This window comes from Lissotriton helveticus, chromosome 4_1, assembly GCF_964261635.1.
Source record: "Lissotriton helveticus chromosome 4_1, aLisHel1.1, whole genome shotgun sequence".
Taxonomy (NCBI): domain Eukaryota; kingdom Metazoa; phylum Chordata; class Amphibia; order Caudata; family Salamandridae; genus Lissotriton; species Lissotriton helveticus.
In genome coordinates, this window is record NC_136063.1 from 384707803 (window position 1) to 384733425 (window position 25623).

The 25623-nt window shown below is 43.6% G+C and overlaps 1 protein-coding gene across 6 annotated transcripts in view; it reads right to left on the reverse strand.

The window, feature by feature from the left end:
• The window catches only part of OXR1 (oxidation resistance 1), a 1544927-nt gene that overhangs the window by 280257 nt on the left and 1239047 nt on the right, over nucleotides 1-25623 (reverse strand). The window contains exon 1 of one of the 6 annotated variants that reach the window (XM_078686891.1): nucleotides 24130-24277. The exons of the other annotated variants lie outside the window; for them this stretch is intronic. Coding sequence (XP_078543017.1) covers nucleotides 24130-24192 — 63 coding nt within the window. The 5' untranslated portion in view covers nucleotides 24193-24277. Of the gene's footprint in view, nucleotides 1-24129; nucleotides 24278-25623 lie in introns of those variants that run through there. 6 annotated transcript variants of the gene reach the window in all.

Here is a 25623-nt window from a genome sequence, read left to right on the forward strand (position 1 = left end):
ACGGTCATAACTCCACAGGCCTGGTTGAAAATTGTGGCAGAATATATCTGCCCCCTCAATTTCCTATGCACCTGGTGTACCTCAGTGTCCATCCAATGTGTCTCCTGTAACATTGTAATGTGTAAAACCTGCCTGTGCAGGTATGTCTGTATCCTTTAACGTTTCACATATGAATTGACCCCACGGATATTCCATGTCACCAACTTAAAGTGTGCCACCATCGACAGCTCAACGACAAACAGAGAGGACGTTTTCAAAGACAGGATAGTATCTGTAAACCAGCACTAAAGAAGAGATCTGGGTCTGCCCCCCTCAACTCCAACTCCATTCGGAAATCCCACAAACCGGAGATTGCAAAGCTTAGAGCTGTCCTCAGCATCTTGGTTTTGCACTCTAGTGTGGTCGTCTTGGCCGAGAGGTCAGTTAGTGTAGTCTTCAAGGTGGCTGTCTCCTCATAGAGTTTGGTCACATCCTGTTCTGTGGCCAGTGACCATTCTACCACTTTTCACACGTCCACACCCAACCGGTCAATGTCCAGAGAGACAGCTTCTATCTTCGCATGCACCGTTGCACTGGGCGCCTCAATTGCTGCCAGTGTTTGAGCATCGGTGGGGCCCTGGAGCTCCTCTCGATCCTGTGCAATTCCCTCCGGGGACGGATCTCCACTCACGGCAAGGGCCGTAAATAGCCAATCTTGGTCTGCAGCGCCCCTTCCTGCAGCCTATCCTTCCCCTTCGTACTGTAGTTCCTAAAGAGGACAGGGGGGAAAACCAGACCACAATGCCCTGCACCTTCGCACCAACACCCATCCTGCCCTCCTCTAACAAGTGTCTCTACCAGTGTCCCCACCCAGCAAGGGATAGAACGGAGCACATTCCTCAGCCAGCCCCAATCTCACCAGCAATACTCAGTATCTAACAATAAGGCAGGAGACGGAGGATGGGGACATTGCTCCGCAACAGGACCACCAGTTCCTAGGGGGTGTGGGTGAGGGGAAAAGACAGTGCCCCCTTGGTCTATTCGGGCCCCAAAGCCCTTAACAATCCCCGGTAGCTCACCAATTGTACTAAGAATGAAAGATTGGGGGGGGGGGGGGGCATTCCACCCTCAACAGCAGTCCTGAAACTAGGAAAAACTCCAGCCGGCACTGCAATTTACCCGTCAGGGCCACACAGCAGTGTACCAGCGAACCCTGCAGTAGGCCAAGCTCCAGGCTCTGCAGGGTGGGATGGGGTGCACCACACAGGGCCTGCGGCAGACACCCACAACTTCAACCTTCAACCTTCAACTCAAACTGCTGCCCTCTGCGTGGTAATTACAGTTACCCTCCTTCGTCTCTGAGAGCTGCACCAGCAATAAATCCCTCTGAATGATCATGGGGGTCAATGGCACATGAGCTCCAGCAGGCAGTGTTTATAAGCCCCAATGAGGATAAGCAGCAGGCCCCATTGCCGAGGGAATGTTGCACTCTAGGGAAGGGTAGTTGTAAACATTTGCCTGCAATAGAAATCCAAATCCGGACCCTGTAGTGTTAGGGGGGCACCCTTCTGGTTAGGCTCTGTCACCACCCTGTAAAAACAAGCAGTTCTCTCTCCTCACCACCGGGAACACCAGCCGTCCCGCTCGAGGGACCAGCTGTTAGCTCCTGCTTGTGATACCTCTCCTCGGCTCCCGCAAGGCACCAAAGCAGGCGCCCAGGGACCTACTGCCACCTCAGTACGCCTACCCCCGGCTTACTTGCTTCAACAACCAGTGTAGAGCAGGCCGATAGCATGCACAGTTGGGCCGCACTCTGCCACTCCGGAGCCTACTCCCTCTGCTCAGTCATAGGACGCAGATTCACCTCAGGTCAAGGCGCTCAAGGCTTCGTAGAGGCCTTGTCTGGCCAGTTAACTCCCTCAAGAGGTATGGGGGATCTCTGCACCACACCACCTCACTGAAAGGCATCCACCAGGGCCACCACAGCACCCGCAAGCTGCTCGGACATCGTACTAGTGGTTACAAGCCCAGATGAAGAAAGATGTTTATGGGTCAGGACGGGAGCTGTGAAAGCTACTTCCTGGCAGCATTATTGCCAGGCCACGCCCCCACACAGCCACTATTAACTTTTTTATCATCCTGACCGCAAACTTAGCTGTACATTATAATGGCATTCAATTGTGACATTTACAGCTAGTACTCTGTATTCAGTTTCTTTAAAACTTCAAAAAATATATATTTTATTTAGTGTAAACTTAAGTTTGAGCAACTTTTAAAGCCTGGCCTGCAGCGCTTTGAAGTAAGCTTGCACTGCAAAATGTGCTCTGTGGGAACAAGGTAGGGTGGCTGAGGTATTTCCTTTTATCTTGAGTGCATAAGAGTACTACTTACCCAACCATACATCACCACCTGTGACAGGTATAAGAGCTCAAATACACTATTGCCTCAACCAGATATTGTATAAAGACAGAGGGAGGGAGATTGAAGTATTTTAACAGTTAAGAAGTAAAGCCCCTGCACAGGTACTGGGTGGATTGCCAATAATGCCCGATTGAGACCTTGAAATATGTGGTAAAACTGTTAATTACTATAGAGTACGGCGCACGGGACAATGAATGTCTGTTACACCAAAAAACGAATAAGAAAGAATAAATGACCATATTCATCTCCACCAATAAACAATCTTGAAATGCAAATCAACATTTGTTCACAGCTTACAATGCTCAATATTCAACGCCTCCTTCCTTCTTGTCCAATACTTCCACCAATCAACCCAGTCCGTTTACACAGATGCTCGTCTGGATTCAATATTGGATATTGCAAAGGATAATTCATATTTCTCCAGGAGAGCTCAAAAACAGTACTATCCGAGTCCCCATGCCTACCAACCTTTTAAGCACTTGTTCGGTATCAACTGGTCAGTGGGGCCTTCCTTTGCCACTCGATGCTATACCTCTAACAAAAGTGCTAATCTCAGCCTCTGGTAGCTAACCTCAGTCACTGGTCATAAAGCCAATAAATACGTGGTTTCAATCACATCATTCATTTCAATCTCGGCTTCCCCATGACAACTGACCTAATAAAAAAAAGCCCCATCTCAACCATATCAACTAGATCCTGGAAAATTTCAACTAAGAGCTCCTTCCAAAAAAAACTCAGTGCTTTCCTTCAACGGGATCCAGCAATGCTCATAAAACAGACAGTTAAGAGAAGCTTCTGGTATGATGGTCACACTCAAATAAATATGTCTACAATTGATGGGTGAAAGACTGGTTCAATTGAATTTAGACACAGAGCTTGGAAACACTAAAAGAACAAGTTTCTTGCCTTTTGTAACACTGTTTTTGGAAGATATGAGTCATGTCGGCAGGACCATGCCCACATCTTGGACATTCGTTAGAATCCCTTTTCCCCGATGCCCAGAGTTTAGCCAGAGTGAAGTATAATCTATATATAGTTTTAAAATGTTGAGCCTTTAGATTCGCCGATAAAAGAACCTTCTTGGACAATTCTAGGGACCTACATAAAACGACATCTTGATTTCCTAGTTTAACTGACCATGCACTTTCTATTTTAACAATATCATCGTCACTAGCTTCCATCAGCATGGCATACACTTCCTTCACTTGGGGTGGTTTACGAATTAGGGTATCTAGAAGTGGGACGCTTGGATGGGAGGTGAGGTGTGACATAACTGTTTTAGTTGTTTCCCTTACCTGAAAATATTTGAATAGGCTTTGTGGATCTATCTCAAATCGGTCCTGAATCTCAGCAAATGTCATAATACCGGAAGAATTTATAATATCTCCTACGAAAATGATACCCGCCTGTTCCCACTTGCTGCCGATTTTATCAAATAGGAAATCTGGAAAGAGTGATGAATGCCATAATAACAGGTAGCGATGAATTTTAGGAATATTTAATAATTTACTAGTTCAAGTCAAGTCAAGTCAAAATCACTTTATTCGATTAATTAAAATCATAAAAGTACACAATAAAAACATGATAAAAACATTAAAAATACAAAAAATTAGCCCAACAATTTTACATATTAAAAAATATTTACAGAATTCACATCTTTTAAATTTACTTTACAAAAGGGGAGAAAATTCATAAACCATTTATATCATGCTCTCTAAGTTTTGGATCTTACAGCTGTGACAAGGTAACTTGCGATGTTAAATATAGTCAAGGTATTATTTAACAGTTGAAGATACATTAAAGCTGGTTTTACTAGTTCTCTGCCACACCCTCCATGCTGCTCTAAGAGGTTTGAATCGGGTCTTCTTATAGTAGCTACTCTCCAATTGACAAAGTAGTAGCCCTGGAGCGTGATTACCTACAGCGAATTCAAAGATGGATGGTGGAGTCTCAGGGTCTTGTGTTGCAGGCCTTGGTCTAAATAGTATAATCATTTGTTGGATTTTGAGGAAGGGACATTAGTTTCAAAGATCTCCTCACCTTCCCATATCCCCTAATAAACTGCGAGAAAATCACCTCACCTTTTTTAAAAAAGAGATTCGGAGGCTCTAATGGAATACATCATAACAAATAAAGTATTTTAGGAAACATAGTCATTTTTATAATGTTTACCCTACCAATAATAGATAAGTGCAGGTTATCAGTTCTTTTTAGGTCAGCGCTTATTTTACTAAAAAGAGGGTCAGCATTGATATTCCAAATAGTATCGACATCTGCAGCAATTGAGATCCCTAAATAGGTTGCTACCCTGGACCTCCTGGGATCCTGCCAAATAACTGACTTAGAGCAAACAATCTTGGTTTTGACAGCATTTAGGCCATAGCCGGATTCCTCCCCAAACTCCCGGGCCAGGATTTCGATTCTAGCTATCGTCACCTGGTGGTCAGGGGTGACTACCTCAATGTCATCTGCGTAGGCTAAAACCGTGGTAGTAAATCCCCTGACCACCAAAGGCATAATCACAGGATAGTTTAAAATAGCTCTAATAAACGGGTCTATATATAATGCAAAAAGGATAGGGGAGCAGGGGCAACCCATCAGTTTTATTTTTGCATATGGTTGAGCATACATGGCGCTTAGTGCAGTAAGTATGCATGGTCCAAAGCTATTTGATCTTAAATTCTGCCAGAGATACCCCCATTCCACTTGATCAAACGCTTTTTGAGCATCTAATAATATTAGTGACATTTGTTGCCCTGAGGTCTCTGCGATATTAAATAAAGAAATTACCCTTTTAATATGGTCGGTTTTACTTCTGCCGGGGATAAAACTGTATTGCCACTGGCTTACCAGGGAATCGATAATCTTAGATTACCTCCTAGCTAAAATTTTAGAGTAGAGCTTCTCGTCAGCATTTATCAGCGTAATTGGTCTGTAAGAGGCCGGATCGTCCGCCGCCTTCCCCTTTTTCAGAAAAATGACTATGCTAGTCTCCTGCCATGATTTGTGTGGAATTCCTTTCTGCTGAACTGCTAAAAACAAATCCCACAACAAAGGGGCAAGTTCCTTATGAAGTAGTTTATAAATCTCCATGGGTAACCCGTCCGGGCGGCGATGGGTTTTCTTTTTTCACCAGGCTCGATTTCAGCCACATTACTGTGGAACGAAGGTGGCGTCTGTGCCAAATGATCTCTCAGTTCAAGGAGAAGGGGGCACAAGCCTTCCTACTAAATCCAGCTCAGCTGAAAGTCGTTTGGAAGGATCGGGTCAGAGTCTTCACCTCAGAAATTAGGGCTAAGGAGTTTTTAGATGGTGGAGGAAAATGAACTCTGAGTGGGTCAGTGGTCTGGGTACCATGTAGACTATAAAATTTAAGCAAGTCTGACATGAACCAGGACTATATAGTATTTTTTCTCGGTCATAAGACTGTCTAGATGTCGGTCTTTCTTTTTTTTCCACATTTTGTGGGTCTAAGTAATGTTGATGTGGTGTGGGAGGGTACAGGAAAGGTGGAGGATTAGAACTGGGGGAGGAACACCTTTTTTGGAAGATAGAGAATCTAACCGCAGATTCTGCACTTTTAGAATAACCCCAGGAACTACACAGGATGAAGAGAATTCTTCAGCAATGGTACTCAGCGGATAGGTGGCTCCACGTAGCTCTTTGCTGACTGTACCACAACAGAAAAGTAATGAAGCTGTGCCACATATAAGCACCACCTATGCATGCTAATGTCAGTTTCTTAATCTCTCTCCATCTGCCCCCAATGATGCGGAACACTTTTAACAAACTGCAAGTGACACTTTGCTAAATTATTACTTAGAACCTTATTAATATGTGCAGGAGGCCACTGCACAGATGGAGGGGGTGGGAAGGCAGTAATCTGGGGTTAGCTGCAGGAAGAAGATTAAAATCGCACATCAATGGAGACTAGGAGTTGGGGTAACTCTGATAATTTGCTGTGGCGTATTTACTTGAAATTACAACAGATCTAAACAGAATTATGCCAGGAAGGTAACTCCGCATGGACCACAATTTTCTAAGCGTAAAATACACCCTTGAGTCAAAAATGGACAAGAGAATGCATTTTACACTGAGAAAATAAAACTAAATGCAACAGGACGCACCCAGCAGCTCACACTTTTTTTGTAATTCAGTGGTAGGCATTTTTACTCCAAATTACTCTAAATTACACAAGCAGATGTGACCACAGTTTTGAGTAATATTGTATCACAAGACTAACGCAAAATGACCACATTTACTACAATACTCGTGTAATTAAAATTTCACCTAGACCTGGTGGAGACAGGCTCTTAGAAGTGCAAGGTTACACAATTTCAGCATGGGAAAAGTACTGAGGTATAGACCAGAAAAGCTTCCTGCACAAAAGTACATTGTTTAGTGAGGTATGAGAAGTAGACTGATATATAGAGGGCTAAAGGGACATGCCAAAAAAATGACAGGGAATGTCTGCCGCAGTGTAACAGTTTCACTCAAAATAACAAGTATCAGTGGTGAGTAGATGGGTGAACTAAGTAATGGCTGATACAGACCATCCCAAGATCTCACAGATGGTGGGTCATTGCCAAAAGGAGGATTAAAGAGATGAACAAGGCATGCACCCAAGATCATACACAAGGTCAGTGACTATGTGAGGACTGGTTAATAGAAGCCAGAAAGCTTACCCATGTCTCTAAGGCAACGTAGGTCACCATTGCAACGCAGCTATAGCAAACACCTGCATGGGGCACTGCCTATCCACCACTCTGATTTCTGCCCAGTGGAAGGGCCATGGACTCAGACCTCAGAATCAGATCACAAAAGTATTCTCTCTATAGGGACACCTTCTTGCAGGGACATGAGAAGCAGAGCCAAGGACTGCATCACCAGGGCACGGGGTTATAGGTATGGACATTACTGGGGTGAGGCCAGATTTTTGCAGGTCTCACACTAGAGTCTGGCCCTGCAAGCTATCCCTCCACTATCAGGCCAGTGTATTTATGGAGGCTCAGAACAGCATCAGACCAATGCTTCTCATGTCCACATCAGGCCAGTGATATTAAGTGTCCAGTTCACAAGACACTTCACATGAAGATTTTCTCCACTTCTCATAGTTTGCACTAACTAAAAACCCAAATAGCTGAAAGTGCCTCTCAGTACAGACATGCTAATTGTTGAATACGCTCACTAAGAGCAACAAGCATTTGCAATGCAACAGGTCTCGCATTTATGAGAGTTTGAGTTATCAGCATTGTAAATGACAATGCCTTTTATTTATGTTTTGTTTTTGAAGCATAAATAAAACGATTTGTCATTTACAATGCCAATAGCTCAAACTCGCGTAAATGTGAGACCAATTGCATTGCAAATGCTTGTTATATACTTTTTAATATGGGATTATTTGGTACGCTAAAGCTCAAGGTGTGAACAGATCATATAGCCAGCACAAAATATGATGAGACTGCGATGAATGGGGATTGAACTGACATGTAAGTAAGTCTGGTAAGTATTGCACGTAAAAAATTAACACGCCTTTAGGCTAAATGAAAACTTTGAAACAGATTTACAGACACCACCGAGAAGTTAAGCTACAAAAAGCAAGTGTTTTCCAAAATGCCCCAAAACGTAGCTGTCATTTAAAAAACGTACAGACGTATAGCACTAGGATTGTTTTGTGAACTGAACACACGGCGAGATGTTTGAGTGAGAGTAAAAACATGCTATTCAGACACAAGAGAGTCATGGGCCGGGTGTCTTTATCGTTATCAAAAGGAAAACGTCCTATTTATTCACAGTCTTGTGAAGGCCTGGTGCGTTCTCAAACAATAAGATATTTCTTACAGGCAGATTTTTATGCCACAGAGGTGTGACAAGCTGATACAGTACATATAAAGGGGGTTTCAAGCAAAAAAGCAACTGGGATTGGGGGGGAACCTCGTTGTGGTCTGCAGCCAGGACAGGTAACGGGGGCTTTGTAAGAACTATGAAAAGGATCAGACGGGAACACAAAAGGACAGAAGCCAGGATCCACCTGGTGAGTGATGACGCGCTGCTGTTCTGCCTTCTGATTGGTGGGTTCCATCTCAGCCTTGATGGTCTGGGACAGGCAGGGCTCAGATCTCGTTTAGTTCTCATCAGAGCAGTTTTATTTAACGCGAAACCGACCCGAAGGAGCGCTTTACACGAGCATAACACAGGGACGCATTCTTACTGTGAACAAGGGAAGGTGAAGCGATTTGCCTGGAATCACAGGGTGCTGAGGCGATGCTGGGACTCGAGTCTGATTGCCTAGCTACAAAGTCAGCAGCTATGTAATGCCCCATCCTCTACCAGCCAATAACATTGAGGGCTTTGAGGCACTGAGTTTGAGCTCAGGCAGCGCTCACCACCGCAAAAGAAAACAGGTTTCAGCTAAATGAAACCAGCTGAGGAATGAAGGCCCATTGAATCTCCGGACGTCCGTGACGATGCCCCGCCTATGTCGAAAGAATGTGTTGAATAAAAATTACATTAAAAACAGGCGCTGAAACACAAGCGCGGCCCGAAGCGGCAAAAGTTAACTGAGTACTCGTGCATGCAGAGCGTTAGCCTTGCGGGAACGAGCAGCTGCAGGCGTGATAATTACAAACAGATGGCGCCGCTGCGTGCTCCCGCAAGGCAAACGCTCTGCATGCACGAGTACTCTTTGGAAACAGTGCAAAACATGCACGAGTTTCCAAAAAGTACAGTGCGATGGCAAGATGTCCCGCCTAAGCAGCGCTTGTGCACCGTGTAGGCGAGACCTAAAAAGATCATGAACAACAATTTAGAATTAAGGATTAGAGCGAAGACATGACTTTTTCCAAAAGCAATAACCAAGTGACACTCATAATACAACTTTGAAATGCGTGTAACCCAAAATGCTAAGCAATCCCTGGCATTCCCATTGCAACCAACTCATTAAAATGATGCCCTACTTGCCGCTGCTCCAAGTCTGAAGCACACTCCCCAGGTCTTAGGCATGACACCAAAACACAAAACTAATATGCACTTAGAATACTTAAGGTTGATGCTAGCACAACCATAGTGTGTGGGGTGGCCAAATTTCTTAGTTGGGCTTGGGTGATCAGGCTGAAGGCTATTCGATGAATTAAGTACAAGCAAAATTATTTTTTATATACTCATATATTCACAAAGCTGTAACAATTTAATACATTTTTAATTATTTATTGTAATATAAAAGGTTTTTTTAAGTAATTTCTTTTAAATGTACTGTTAATGAACTGTGTTTTAAATGTAAATGTGCTTTTATGATATTATATATATCGAAATAAAGCTTTGATGATGACAAAACTAATAGTTTTCTGAAAAATCAACACTGCTCTGCCATTCAAGTAGTATAGCTGGAGGAACTACTTAAGCAACCACATTAAAAGTGCTTTGAGATCATGAGAAGAAATAGACCTAGAAATGCTGTGATAAAGTACAGTACAAAAGATGACATTCCAACCTCTGTTGCGCTCTGAATCCTTCTATGCTCTCTGAACAACCGTTGCTTACGTGACAATCTCTTTTTTCATTTCTACCTACATCTCCTGCACATATAACAATTCCCACTGATCAGCTGCAATCAAGATTATACACTTTCCTTTATCCTCAAACCTGGCTAGATACTTCACCCTATTATGTTGGTCCACCAACAGCCTTTCCCCCTCATACTCTTACTCATTCTGGTCTCCCTGATGTTTTTAGTTCTCCATTCACTTGTTGCTTCTGCAGATCTCAGATTTTCAGCTCCAGCATGCAACTGTAGTACTTCATCTTCAGCAACAATGCTGCAGTCAGGAATCAGTAATTTACTGTCAGAAACATCTGTCACACATCCCTAACATTTTGCATTATAAGAAATAAAATCACCCCAAGCAAGATGAAATGGGGACCACCCTATAAAATAGCAGGGCTGCCAGCGGTTATATCTGTAAATTGTATTTACGTAGGGCTTACTACCCCAGACACGGTGTTGAAGCACTTTTGAGCAAGTAGCACACTATGCTGGAAACAAATGGTAGAGGTAAATCAGTAGTAAATTAATAGGATGCGCTTCCTTTTCCTTGCAGCGTTAGTTGTGCCAAGTTAAAAAAAAAAACATTACCAATTTGGAATGCCTCTACATGGGTAATACCTAACGGCCAGTGCTGCAATCCCACTTGACCTCCATAGTAATAATATGAGTAAGTTATCTCCCCAATGCCACGCGATTTATCACACAAATATTAGCTTTGAATAGCTTCTGGAAATTCAACGATTTTTCTACGAACATAAACTTTTTGGTTCTGACAACACATTTTAAATTTTGCTATACATTTAATTCAACTTAGCAAAAGCTTCTATATTGGTCCGCTGGGCTACTTACAAATAGCTGGAGACCTTCCAGTAGCTCATGGGCCACTCTCTGGAGATGCCTGCTTTACAGAAAGCAACATCTCTCATCAATAGGCTGGTAATTGGCACATCATATTGTTGTAACTGTCTCAGAACTGGCCAGTAATTACATCACAATTGGCAAGCAACAACAGTCCTATTCTCCCTGGATAAAGCAATTCACTTTTCTATTTAAACCATCGAACAATGGTTCTTAATCTGTGGTCGTGGTTCAGTGGGAGTTATTGTGTTCCAGTATTGATTAGGCAGGGGTCCACAGAAGTCAAAGGGTTAAAAACCATTGCTCTAGACAAACACCAATCTATCCTTAGACACACTCGGGCACTGAATCATCTGACAAACACAGGACACAATTTACACTTCTTTCACCACTTTTCAAGGCTGTCCATGGCAAAATGTATCCCATTTCTGTGCAGTTACTGTTATTTTCTAAATCAAACCGCTACTATACCCAATGCCACACGTATTTATCAAACATCATATCAAAATGCTCTTGCGCATTGAAATTATGAAGATTTCCACCTAACACTCTAAATTCTTTTATCAATTACTTCAACCACATTTAGAAAATAAGACAATTTATTTAAGCAACACTTACAGATTGAAGCAAAAACATTTTACACAACTCAATGAAAGTACACGGATCAGTGATGGTGAGGTGGTCATTTATTTGCAGTTTTGTATAGTAAGAACTAGACACCTCCCCCATCTCCCTTCGGGTAACAGAATAACTCAATTAATGGTATACATTTAAACATAGAAGAGGATGTGCATATTACCTTTAGTGGGATTAGAGATTAGAAGGGAGAGAACTTATTCTGTGATATGGATATTTTAGATTGTGGTGGAAAAACGGATTGGGATAAATTTGGGGCAAGGATTCCACCCAGGTTAAAGTAGGGTAGAAGCCAACAGTATGACAGTCCCAAAAAAGACCTACTTAAGTACTCAATCCACTGCCACTGCAGATGAGCTACAAGGAACAGCAGTATGGAGGCTGATCATGACCGAAAAAGTAAAAGTAGAGAATGTTTTTTAGTTATTTCTTGATGGTGGAGTATGAGGGTATACTTATTTCAGCTGGGACAGAGTCTGTGATCTGCCAGAGAAGGACTGGTTCAGAGTAGGTAGCTTTTTGAAGAGTGGGGTTTCAAGTCAGAGAGTCCAAGTGTGAGCTTGCAAAATCCCACTTTCCCCTAAATGATGAGTCTGTGGGCTATGTATTTTGGTGACCCTCTGTGTATAACCCTGTGGGCAATAACCAGCTATTTTGAACAAGCTTCTGGTGTCAGGAGCCAACTGAGGGTGAATAATGTATGGGGGATATGTGGTCCTAACGTTTGGAGCCTGAAATCAAGCAGACTGTAGAGTTCAGTGCTGCTCTTTGGGGTGCTACATGAATTCTGGCTATGGCATTCAAGAAGTTGTTACTATAATCAAGTATTGAGAGAACTAGATATTGCACTGTAGTCTTGAGGTCTTTGGTTGGGGCTTAATTTTCAAGAATAGTCTACTTTGGTATTGTGTGCTATGGTACTGATGTGTGAATGAAGATGTACACATCAGTGTCTTATATGGGGAGACGACTACTGGTTTGCGGTTTGAACAGTGGTACATGTTTGTTGTGTCCAACCATAATTGTACAAGAGTGGCACTATGATGAGGAGAGATCAGAAGGTATTCTGTGTTCTGTGGGTTCAGTTAAGTGAATGTAAGGTTATCCCAGATTGTAGCTCCCTCATCGCTCTTACCAGCACAGCTATGTACTCCAAAGAATAGTTGTGAGTCATCTACACTAATGTGGAACGAAAAGTGCACAGGAGAGATGGAGCCTTGTAGGACTGCTCGATAAGGGTTGCAGGTTTGAGATGTCATCTTTAAGTTTTACGTTTTGTGAGTAGTTAAAGAGGTTTGACTCAAACTTAGAATCTTTCCTAATTTTTAACAGTAAAGCATTAATGTCTTTATGAAATGCTTTAACAAATCTATAAAGGTGGCGTGGCCAAGATGACAGACGAGTGAGACATGTTTTTGTGTCTCTCCATCCCCAATGTCGATCCACTCCACATCCACTGCTGCTAGTCGGGGCAATCCGCCCCACTCGGCATGCTCCGGACCTGAAAGCTGTGGAGCACCGGCCGAAAGCGAAGAGGGTGAGATACTGGCTGCATGACGTGGGCAGCTGGATACGACAAGGCGAAGCCAGAGTTAAGATGGCAACACCCCGGCCTGCTGCACCTAGGACCTTGTCCTTTGCCCTTAGCGGTGGGATTGCTACGGGAGTTTGCTGCGCTGAAGACCTCTGAAGAGGTGAGCTAAGCATGCACTCTTCATCCCTGAATTACCCAGAAAGATCTTCGCCCCCCCTGAAGTGTAATCCTTGTGAGCTTTACAGGACCCCCTACCTACAAAGCACTCTTGGGCTGGAAGCCAGTTGGACCATTTCTTCTTTTCAACGGCTAGTAAATTACCACCACTGGAAACTATGGCTACCGGACGGGGAAAAAAGGATTGCAATTTGACAGACATGCTCACTAAACCTGCGGGGCTCCAGACTGGAGAGCCCATATTGCTCCTGGGTTTGGTAACCGCACCAGATAGTGAAGAAGTAGACACCCCTGTCCTTTCTTGCTTCACTCCGGAATGATCTTCAAACTCTTAAGAAAGATCTCTCCACGGATCTTAATGAGGTCCACCATGAACTTGACCGTTTAGGCGACAGAGATTCCTCCCTAGAAGATCGCAACATAAACAGTGAGGAAGAGATCAAACAGCTACAACAAGAGGTCTTCAGACTCAAAGACCAACAAGTTGACCTCCAAGCCCATGCTGAATATTTAGAAAATCGATCAAGGTTTAATAACAAATGCATTAAAGGCATACCAAATGTGGCCAAAGGAATGGCGAGAGACCGACAACATATACAGTATAAAGCCATATGTCAATCTTTTATCAAGACTTCACTACCTCTACACTTCAAAAACGCAGAGAGTTTGCCCTGCCAACTCCCATTTGAGAACTGAAGGCATCTCTTACTTGTGGGGGCATCCTTTCTGGCTCGTGTTCCCCTGGAAGGGCAGGCTATACCAGTTCTGCTCCTTTGAGGAGAAAAGCTAGATCTTGGGCTTTGACGACACTCCACCGGACACATCCCTGCCTGACCAGCGCAAATGAGGAGCTAACAGACGTCAGTGATCGAGGGATGTCGGAGCCCCGTCGACAGGGCTCCGTCATGACCCAGTGACTAATGCCAGAGAACAAGCAGCTTTAGCAGCTCTAACCGTAGACTCGGCAAACACAGAGGTGACGTAATCCTAGATGAGATGTTTTCTTCTATTAGCTACGGCAGGTGGATTGGGAGGGGGCTTGGGGGACAGAAACTCCAGCTAAACACACACCCACTACTATTTTCCCAGTTGGGTCATTGACCCTGGACACCAACTCCATTGGACAAAGTTCTATTTGATGTTTTCACAGTTTTTTTCGGTCTTGTTTATCTGGGGGAACCCACAGAGGGAGGTCTTACTTTATTAGCTCAGGGATACCTCCTCCTTCTCTTTCACGCCTCACAACATAGACCATACATGGCGACTCACCCCTTACTTCTTAGCGATCTCACTGGGAAATTTTCCCACTGGTATTATGCAACATAATCTATTAAATCTTACCCTCAATGTTAAGGGTCTTAATAACCCTGCTAAGCGCAGAGCCTTTCTTATTTATCAATAGCACTTGAAGGATCATATCAGCCTTCCCCAGGAAACAAACCTGCTTGCCAGTGATTGGCACAGAATGAAATCTAGAACTTTTTTGCACCAATACTTTTTCTTCCACCTCCTCTAAACTGGCAGGAGTAGCGATGCTAGTGTCTAGATGCTTCAGAAGCAAGATGGCCCTCAAACATGTGGAAAATAGAGGTAGGTTATTAGCTCATTCAGTATCGCTGGGCGACTACACTTTCACATTGAGGACTGTGTATACTCCTAACAAGGGGCAGAAACATTTCATACACTGCGCAGTGGCTGAGACAAAGGCTACATAAGATTGACTAGCGCTCTTGAGGGGATATAAATCTGGTTTTAGACAATGACTTAGATAGATCATGCCAATGTCAAGGCCAAACTGGGTCTCTCTCATGAGAGGGATCGCTCTGGCTGAGGGAAATGGGCTTGGGAGACATTTGGCATACGCTTCATCCACAGACCTGGGATTATACACTTTATTCCATGCACATAAAACTTATGCCCACATAGATTATTTCCTAGGCACAGCAAGCATCCAATCTTTAGCTATAACTTTAGAGATAGAACCCCGATCATTGTCAGACCATGCGTGGGTGTGCCTTGACCGGACCTTCCTGCGGGTGCGAACTACTCCTCGATCTTGGTGACTACTGGAAACCCTCCTACCTCGGCCTGCACTCATTTAACAAATTACCACGGCTTTAGTGGACTACCTTGAAATAAATTATACTGCATAAGTCTTCATATCCAACTATGGAACACCCTGAAGGTTGTAGTTGGAGGCGCATTCCTGGCGACCTCCACAGCAGACAACAAGCTCCGCTGGAACATAAGAGAATGGCTGTCTTGCCAGACCCAGGAACTCGAGAGTATCCACAAATGCACAGGGGCTCCTCAAGTTTGTTGACAGTTGGAGGCCACTCGGACAGAACTGGCAGGAATTGATCTTGAAACAGCAGAGCATGCTGCCCTTCCCCTGCACCACTCCGTTTATGTTGGTGGATATAGATGTGGATCCCTTCTGGCCAACAGATTGCGAGCGCAGAAACAGGCCTTCGGAGTTCAGGCTATACTCCACGCAAACTGTTCCAAATGGACCAGCGATGCTTACATAGCCTCCGCCTTTTGTGATTTTTCGAAAGAGCTATACGCGAAACAAGACCTTCCTGATGACAGCCCAGGCATGCATCTCCAGGGCGCCCACACCACAAAATGGATGCTGGCAGAGGGACAAAAGTTCTAGTAAGGCGCCGCACTTATTGTTTCAACAAATTTTAAACTTTAATTTTAGCATTTCTTTTGTTCTATTTCACAAGGAATCTCGACATCAATACATTGATTGCCCTACTTACCTGCATTGAGTTTCTCACACTCCGGTCTGCCATAGGTGAGCCCGATTGAGCGGGAAGAATGCTTCTTTCGATCTTCTGAGATTTGCGGTGATGGCCGCCATCTTGGGGATGGTGGTGACGGTCTAGCTTCTTCAGCACTTCCTGGGGGGGGGGCATATTTAATCCTGGGAAATCTGATGCACGCAGCGGGCTCCGGTGGCACGCCAAAAGCACGCCTAAGGCAGGCCTGTCTAAACCCATCCGAGTTAAGACCGCGCTCAGCGCCAGGGATGCTGTCCAATTTTCCACTCACCCTAGGGAACGCCAGTTATATTCTGGTAAGGACCTGAACAAACTAAAAACTCTTGTGGCAAACAGGTCCAAAGATTGTATTTGCATAGATCTTAGTAAGCTAGCTGCAACTATAGCAGAAAAATTTCCCAACTGTGGCTTCCGCTTTCATCCAGAACTGACACCCCATATATCTTTCCCCTCCAACGTGCCACCAATGTTAAAGTTACTAGCACAAGTTGGTGGGCTCTCATTAACTCCCGGTCTCTGGCTAAACATAGGCAAGACATTGCTGAGTTGATTGAGGCTCAGCAGTTAGACATACTTTTTATCACCGAAACCTGGGGTGATAAGGCGGCAGGACCAGATTTCTGCCAGGCTGTTCCTCTGGGTTTCATGGTATTTAGACACAATATAACCGAGAAAAAAAGGAGCTGGAATCGCGCTGATTTTCCGAGACTCCTTTAAAGCATCCTTTGAGCCCATAACCAGCCCAGGCTGTGAAGCCTTTTCTTTTAACCTAAAAATAGCAGACTGCTTTGCTTTCAAAGGGGTCTTACTTTATCGCCCACCAGGAAGGAAAACTGGATTTTTAAATACAATTCAATCCCTGCTTGAAACTTATGCTTTATAGAAATCGATACATCTACTGGGCGAATTCTAATTTTCATCTCAAAGATGGCTTGGACTCAAACACTGTCGCCCTAACTGCTATCATGACTATGGCAGGTTTAAACCAAATAGTTACAGGCCCTACACACCAAGCTGAACATACCCTTGATGGTATCTGTACCAATAGCAAATTCATTACTATCAACGAAATTCTGCTTTTAATATGGACAGATCACTCGCCTATAATTTTGGAGTTGCATGATCCTTTCACGGACAAGATCACCTGCCCAAAGCAACTTACTAGGACCTACCGTAGTTGGAAACAGGTTGACAGCAACATGCTCAATGATCAACTGTCTAAAACTCAAAATAAACTTCCAGAAGACGTGGAAGTAGCTTCACTTCAATTCAAGAATTTGCTCTCATACGCGTCCGATAAGATAGGTCCTTATAAAAAAGCCTCAGACAAAAGAATATCACCCAAGGCTCCTTGTTTTTCAGAAACCCTCAGAGCAAAGAATTAAGAGTGTAGGCGACATGAGACGCTTGAGAAATGAGTAGAACGCCCGCAAACTCGTCATCTACAAATCTCTTTTGGCTAAATATAAAAACCAGATAATGACAGAAAAGCGCTCCTATTTCTCAAAACAAATTGGAGGAGGCAAAAAACTCTACTAGGGAACTTTTTCAAGTAGTCTCTAAAGTGTCTGGACCGTTAGAAACAAATACAAAAGAGCCATCACAAGAGTTTTGTAACTCCTTAACGCAACGCTCTTTGTAGAAAGTGGAGCAAATATATATTTTATTCTATAGTAATACTCGTTCAGATAAAAGCATTGTAGTCAATTTTGGCTCTTCTGCTGACATTACTTTTTCTGAATTTAAACCAATTACCAATGAGAAGATCACCACTCTTATTCAGCAGGCCAAATCAGGTTCCCCCTACGATCATCTTCCCCCCACTGTGTTTATGCAAGCCCCTGAGATGCTGGTTCCCAGTCTTAACACCATTTTTAGTTCCATGTTTGCTCAGGTGTATTTCCTACGATTTGAAAAAAGGCATCTATTTTGCCATTACTAAAAAAAACAATCTTGATCCCACTAAACCAATTAACTACAGACCTATTTCCCGCCTTCCTCTCCCTGCAAAACTGGTGGAAAAAGTAATGAATGAACAGCTGACCCACTATCTGCATTTCAACAAATGTCTGAACAAAACACAGTTTGGATTCAGGGCAGAACATAGCACGGAATCATCCCTGGTTAAAGCCACAGAAGGAATTAGAACTGTTCTGGACACAGGGGGAGCTGCTGCTCTGACTGTCGGTGGCGTTCAACACGGTCGATCACAATCTCTTTCTAAAGCATCTGGATCCTATTGGAATCTACGACAAAGCGCTCAAACTGGTTTCTTCCTTCCTGCCCGGTAGAATACAACTGGTAGCTTTGGGCAGCTACAAATCCCCCCGCCCCCTTTCTCCTCCCATGTGGAGTCCCACAGGGCTCATCCTTGAGCCCCACTATTTTTAATGTTTATGTATCCGTACTTGCAACACTTATTAGATCCTTCGGACTGGCTCTGACATCTTAAGCAGACGATACACAAATTGTCTTGTCTGTGTCAAAAAATACTCTACCACCAATGCAAAATTTTAAGTACTGCATGCTGGCGGTTAGGTCCTGGATCAGCTCTCATTGCCTTAGACTGAATTCAGATAGAACTGTAGTAGTAATTTTGGGCAATTTTCTGCCAAACTGGTCACAGAGTTGGTGGCCTGACGAATTAGGGACGGCACCAATTCCAGTTGCCAAGGCTAAAAACCTTGGTGTGATCATTGACAATAAACAGAACTTTGAGGCATAGGTTAATGCCGTTTCCTCATTGAGTTTTTTTTTGTGCTTAAAATAATGAAACACATACTACCTTTTATTCCCACAGACAGCAGGAAAATGTTGATTACCTAACTGATTCTTGCCAAATTAGATTATTGTAATGGTCTCTATCTTGGTGTGCCTGAGAAACAACTCAATAAATTGCAAAAGATCCAGAATACGGCCGCCAGGCTTTTGCTGGGAATTCCTAAGTATCAATCAGTCCAGAAACATTTGTAAAAGCTGCACTGGCTCACAGTCAAGAGCTGTATTATCTTTAAGGTCCTTTGTACTACCTATAAGGCACTTCACGATTATGGTCCTAAGTTCTCGAGACGCCTATTATACTGGTATGTCCCTAAAAGGCATCTGCGCTCAGAAGGAGTTAAATTATTAGCAATTCCGAGATTTTCTAAGCCGGTTGGGCTGGTAGAAGCTTTAGGGTGGCAGCTCCCAAACTCTGAAATGAACTTCCCTTCTCCATTAGAACACTTCCAACCTTGTTTGCTTTCAGGAAGGCCCTGAAACTTGGCTGTTTAAGAAATAGAGACCTGTGCCTTACATGAACTTGCTACTCCAGATATCAGCGCCAAGTCACCTCTGGGTATTCGTGTGCTTAATAAATATATTAACATAACAACATCCGAATTGGAATGCCTCATTCGGATTGAAGAGGTTATCTTAATCATTGATAGGTAGAAGCCACTTAAATCGCCAGGTGCAGATGAGTTCCCTGCTCTTTTCTATAAAACTTCTGTATGACCCTTGTCCACTCTTAACAAGATTGTTAATGCCAATAGAAGCCCATCCTTGATTCCACCCTCTATGTTTGAGGCTGCCATTGTTGTCATTCCGAAACCTGGCAAAGATAAGCAACAATATACTTCTTATAGACTGATATTCCTCTTAAATGTTAATATAAAGAACTTCAAAGGGATCTTGTCAGCTCGCCTAGGCCCTCTTTTGCCAAGCCTCATTGCCCCAGACAACGCAGTATTTGTTCCCCATCGCTAATGTAGTGATAATATGAAATAAATCCTCCACTTAATTGACAAAGCCCACCGTACAAATCGAGATCAAATGCTCTTGTCAATAGATACTGAAAGGGCATTTGATTGAGTCCACTGGCTATATTTAGAAGCCAAGCTTAAACAATTCGGACTCTAAGAGCGCTTTCGTTAGTGGATCCTCAGAAATTACAGCCACCCGATGGCAACGTTAAGGTGAATGTGCAGACATAAGCCCCGTTCACTAAATGCAGGGGTGCAAACCAGGAGTGCCCCCTTTTGATTGCACTATATATGGTGCCTTTTGTCCAGAGAGTCCGAAAAAACACAGAAATTGAGAGGATCCCATTTTTCAGAGAAGTCCACGCCATCAGTCTGTATGTGGATGATGTCTTGATGGCTCTAAAAGAGTCCAACACCTCACTCCCAGCCTTTCTGAATGAAATAGAGGCCTTTGGGAAAGTGGCAGGATTCCAAGTGAATGAACACAAAACTCAAGCTTTAAATCTTTCTCTTGCACCAGCGACATCAGACTCTCTCCCAGACTTACCCAATACAATGGGCGATGACATCCATCCCATACTGGGGTGTACAACTGGCACCCACTATTAAGCCAACTGCATCCCTTGATTGTAAGACCCTGCACCAACAAATTTAAAACGGACCTAGCCGGGTGGAGGCCTTATTGCATATCCTGGCTTGGCTGGGTGGCCATCCGGAATGTCCTTCTAGTCCAGAAGTGTTCCGAAGTTATGGTGGCACAGCTCCAGTATTTATACCAGTTTCAGCCTTTGAAATAGGCAAACTTCAAAGGAAGGTCTTTGTTGTGCACAAGACCCTGCCTTTCCCCGACTTGGCTCCAGACACACAACAGGGGGTGGAGACTGCTTTGTGGGAGGACAGGCACCGCTCTAATCAGGTGTCAGTGACAACTCCTCCTTCACTATAGCTCAGGAAACCCCCTCAGCCTGGTGATGGGCCATTAGGATATGCAGGGCACACCTCAGCTCCCTATGTGTGACTGTATAGAGTAAATGCACAACCAGCCCAAATGTCACCCTCCCTCAGACGTGGATTACCCAGGCACAGAATGGCAAAGCAAGAAAAAGCCCACTTTATAAAAGTGGCATTTTCAAATCTGCAATTTAAAAAACAACTTCACTAAAAGTTGGATTTTTAAATCGTGAGTTTGGGGACCCCAAACTCCAAATCTTTAGCTCTACCCAGTAGGAAGTTACACTTGTAAGTGATTACAAGGCAGCTCCATGATAACGTATCGGAGAGATAGTCCCTGCAATAGTGGAAAACTAAATTAGCAGTATTTCACGATGAGGACATGTAAAGCACACCGGTGCACGTCCTACCTATTAAATACACTGCACCCTGCCCCTGGGGCTACTTGGGCCAACCTTAAAGGTGTCTTACATGTAGTAAGAGGGAAGGTTTGGGCCTGGCAAGTGGTTGCACTTGCTAGGTCGACATGGCAGTTTAAAACTGCCCACACAGACACTGCAGTGGCAGGTCTGAGACATGGTGGCAAGTCTACTCGTGGTTGGCACAATCAGTGCTCTAGGCCCACTAGTAGCATTTGATTTACAGGCCTTGAGCACACACTCAGTGCACTTCACTAGGGACTTATCAGGAAGTCGAATAAACAAACCATGGATACCAAATTACAGACACAATTTACACAAGGAGCACTTTCACTTTAGCACTGGTCAGCAGTGGTAAAGTGCCCAGAGCCCTAGAACCAGCAAAAACAAAATGCAGCACACAGTAAATAACAGAACACCAGAAGCAAAAAAGACAGGGGAAAAACATGCCAAAATGCCAGGTCTAACAATTGTCATTTATGGATTGACACTTGCATCTGATTTGCACTGCAATGTCTAGCTGCAATGTGCATTTAGTTGTTACTGCATTCAATGTCTAATATCAATATACAGATGCGTTACAAAAAACTATTTGCCTGCTTAAAACATCTGGAGGCCTCTTTGTAAATATTCAAAAGGTCACCTGGCAGGGTGAGGACTCCCTTGTGGGGAGGTGTGAATTGCTCCCAAGAAAGGGACAATGTGCCTTGGGTGCAGGAAGGTGTTGTTCTCCCCTCCACAGGATGGCCTGAAGGCTGTGCCCAGACACTGAGTGAACTTCAAAGGGGCCTCCCTGTCATTGGCAGGTGTAGTGAAACCAGGCCTGCCTCCCCTTTTTACCTTCTAGTGACCCAGGCACCAACCCCAGTGGGAGGGAGAGCTGCCCCAGAACTAGTTCAATGTGACCATTGGGGTGGGGCTACAAGCATTCTCTTTGACATTAGTGTCAAGTCCAGCTTGAAAGTTCAGCTGGGTTTACATATAACATTTGGGACACACCTAAAAGGAGGGAAACAGAATGCCAAACCACTGAGTATCTACTGTCTGGTTGATGAAATCTCAGTTTTGATTTTATCAAACTTCGGTCTCTGAGGTTGCTGTGGGAACAGGGACTGCTTAAAATAGGATTTTGGCATTAGATGCTGAAGGACACTGGAATTACTCCAGTACACTCCCCATGCACACCCCCAGTGTGAGAGTCTATGTTTAGTGTGTCAAAAGCCATTAGTCATCCTGGAAATGACCAAAGGGGTAGGGTAAGCCCCGGAGAACTTTAAGGCATCCCCAGGGGTCCTTTCCACCCAATAAAATGTGGCATAATCAGGAACCCACTTCAGAACATTCCTGGACATGTGGAAGATTGAAAGAAGACAGAACCTTCTGTCTGAGACCTGAGAAGAGCTTAGAGAACAGGACCTGCTCTGCCTCTTGTACCCCAGACAAAAAAAGACTATTCCAAAGGTAAGAAGGCTGGCTTCCTTTTCAAGCTACAGTGATACAAATTCAAAACTGCTTTTCGTGCAACTGCCCAGCTTATTAGTGGCAACTGGGCCTGGACCCTCCTACTGGCCTCTTCTTGCCACCTTGTGAGTCTCTAAGTTCCTCCCCTGACGTCCTGGTGGGCTTTAGAAGTGTACCCTTGCAGTGAATTGGGACTTAAAGGACTAAAGTTAGAAGCTAAATGTGCGACCAGGACGAACCTTGTTATTGTATCTGACCTACGCTCCATTGCGGTCTGCATCAAATAGTGCCTAGATCCAGTTCTACCACAACCATTGACTATTATTGGCACTTTAGGCTTCTGAGCACCATTTCTACTTAAACTTTAAAAATCATATCTCTAGTCCACCTTGTTGGATTTTTTACATTTAGGTGGCATATTATTAAATTTCGGTATATTTTTCAAACTGATTTTTTTTATTGTTTTGCATTTCAACTATATTACTGTTTTAGTACCACATATAATACTTTACACATTGCCTCGGAGTTAAGCCTGCCTGCTCTGAGGCATATTTACCAAGGGATTGAACACGTTTATTTAGTGTCTTTAGTGATTCACCTTGACAAGGACTGTGATTATTACTTAAGGTGGGTACTTACCCACCTCAACAAATAAGCCATTTTCTTACAGTGAGCTTTACAAAGTAAATTAGGATTTGTTTGGAACAGTCCCTTACACTGAATTCGTTGTTTGAGAGCGCACTTAGCAGGATATTTCCTGATAAAGAATACTAAGTTTAACAAAGGAACAGTCTTTGTAGGCATACGTTTTAAAATGGTTACGTTAATATATCACCAAAACATAAATAAAAGTCATTGTTATGCATCTTAACATAGTACATTTTGTTTTCGTACAAGTTATCACGCATGGAGATTCTTCACACTAAGATTTTAGATTGAGGAAGCAGCCCACTGCCGCAAAGTACATTAAGTTATAGAACACTTTATGTAAACATTTTGCTGCACTCTATATCTGGCTAGTCTCAAATGAAGGAAGAACTACCAACTATTATTCTTTAATCTGACCCCCATCAGATAACCGATAAAAAGTAAGTACCAGAGGTTAAAATGCATACATGCAAACTGCTGATAAGGAGTTTCGATGCCTCCAGTAAAGGTTGTTAGCAACACTGAAAAAACTCGAACAGTAACTTCAACACTGAAACGGTGATACGTCCAAGTTATACTCTTAAATTCGTTTTAAGATTACGTCACAAACAATATAAGTAAATGCACAAACGAAACGATATAGAAAATAATTAACGCATACTCATATTTTACGGGGCTTAAACAATCCATGACCAATTAATTTAGTCAATTTATATGCCCAGTCACAATCGATGTATTCAAGTAATAAACTAGTAAAAGCACAATGTTTCAATCTGAAGTACACGGCGCATCTAACTGCCAACTCTGTGCCAATAATTCAATTTAGACGGTTCCACCATGGAGAACATGAAGGGATGGAATGAATTAACTAATAAAAATGTAATTGATTCTAACTAGTGAAACAAATACGGAGCATAAACTTTGAGAAGCCACATCACAGAAAAATTAACATTAACAAAGTATTATTTACCAAAGTATATTTATGATTGATTACTTGATGCCTTCTCCCTTTTTTGCCATACCACGAAGACATTTCCGTGCGAAGATGAAGTTAATATTTCACTCGGGAGCATTGTTTAAACATCCTCACCGCCTACCACAAATACCCAGCTCAAATGTATCCACTGGTGCAAACTACTTTGATATAGCAAACCACTTGATTGACAGGACAATCGGCCAATGAGAACACTCCCTGTGTTTAGAGAACAGGCCTCTCTCATTCAAGTATGGTTGCAGTACATTGAAATTGGTAGTGTGGAGGCTCAGGATTTAAAGAAACAGTACACACGAAAGAACGAGTTGTTCTTGTTTAGTTTATTAAGCAACTAAGGTAACGGACAGTAAATGCATGTGCAAAGGGGGCATCTCTTAATAGTCTGTACGTTCCATTTCACACGGCTATCTCCGACTGTCAGCCCGGTCTTAATTACAATTACACATGCGCTTAGACGTGTCTAAACGAGCTCTCGAATTTGACAGACTTCGACACCTGATACACTGACAGATTACGACACCTGATACACTGACAGATTACGAGACCTGATACACGAGGACAACGTTTGTTATCTGGGTAACAGTTTGGTCAGGAGAGTAATCAGGAGTCACAACTAAGATCTGGTTCAAAAGTCAACAAATTAACCGCTAGTCATAGGCGGATCCCCTCGTTTGCCAAGACCTCGCTGGCAGACTTCAGAAGGCGACTCCAGACCAGGCTCTTCGACAAAGCGCCAAATACGCCTAGGGGTGTCAGTGTTGCGCTTTACAAATGCCGTTTGATTTGATTACGGCATCGTATTACTACTTTTGCTTTTGAGTTTTTTCTTTCGTGTCCTTCATTTTACTTTCTGTGCATCTTTTGTACTTCACCAATGTTTCATTTCTCATTTTGATCAGCAATTTACATTTTTTTTGTCATTCAGTGATGTTTATTTTTTTAATACTACTGCTCGTCGTTTTGGTGGGATGGGTTATCCAATTAAGCATACTCCCAGAGGGGGTTGTGGACATAGACCCTGCCATTGTTGGGCTTGATGGTTACTGCAGTGACATCATCGCCAAGGAAAAGAAGAAAATTGAGGAGTATGCCTCATGGCAAGTGAAGTGACCACCAGTGTCTGTCTTGTATTTGGGAAATTACTGCAGGGCACACAATGCCGACGAGACCTAGCAGACCCAACAAACTGGCGACGAGTGGGCTCTCACTACCCGCATGTGTGTAGTGTGCACAGCTATTCGCAGTGATCGGCAGAGCGTCTCCTGTGGCCCTGCTGTGGCCTCCAGAGCCCACAGTTCCTCCGGCCCTTCGCAGGGCCTGGTGTCCCTCTTCATTTGGGTGCGCTGTGACCCCGTAGCCCACAGCTCCTCCTGCCCTCTTAGGCCTTGCCCACGCTGGAACCGGCTTGACTTCTGTGGCCGTGCAGGCAGCGTTATTGGTGGTATTAAGAGTGCTGTAGTGCCGGGAGGA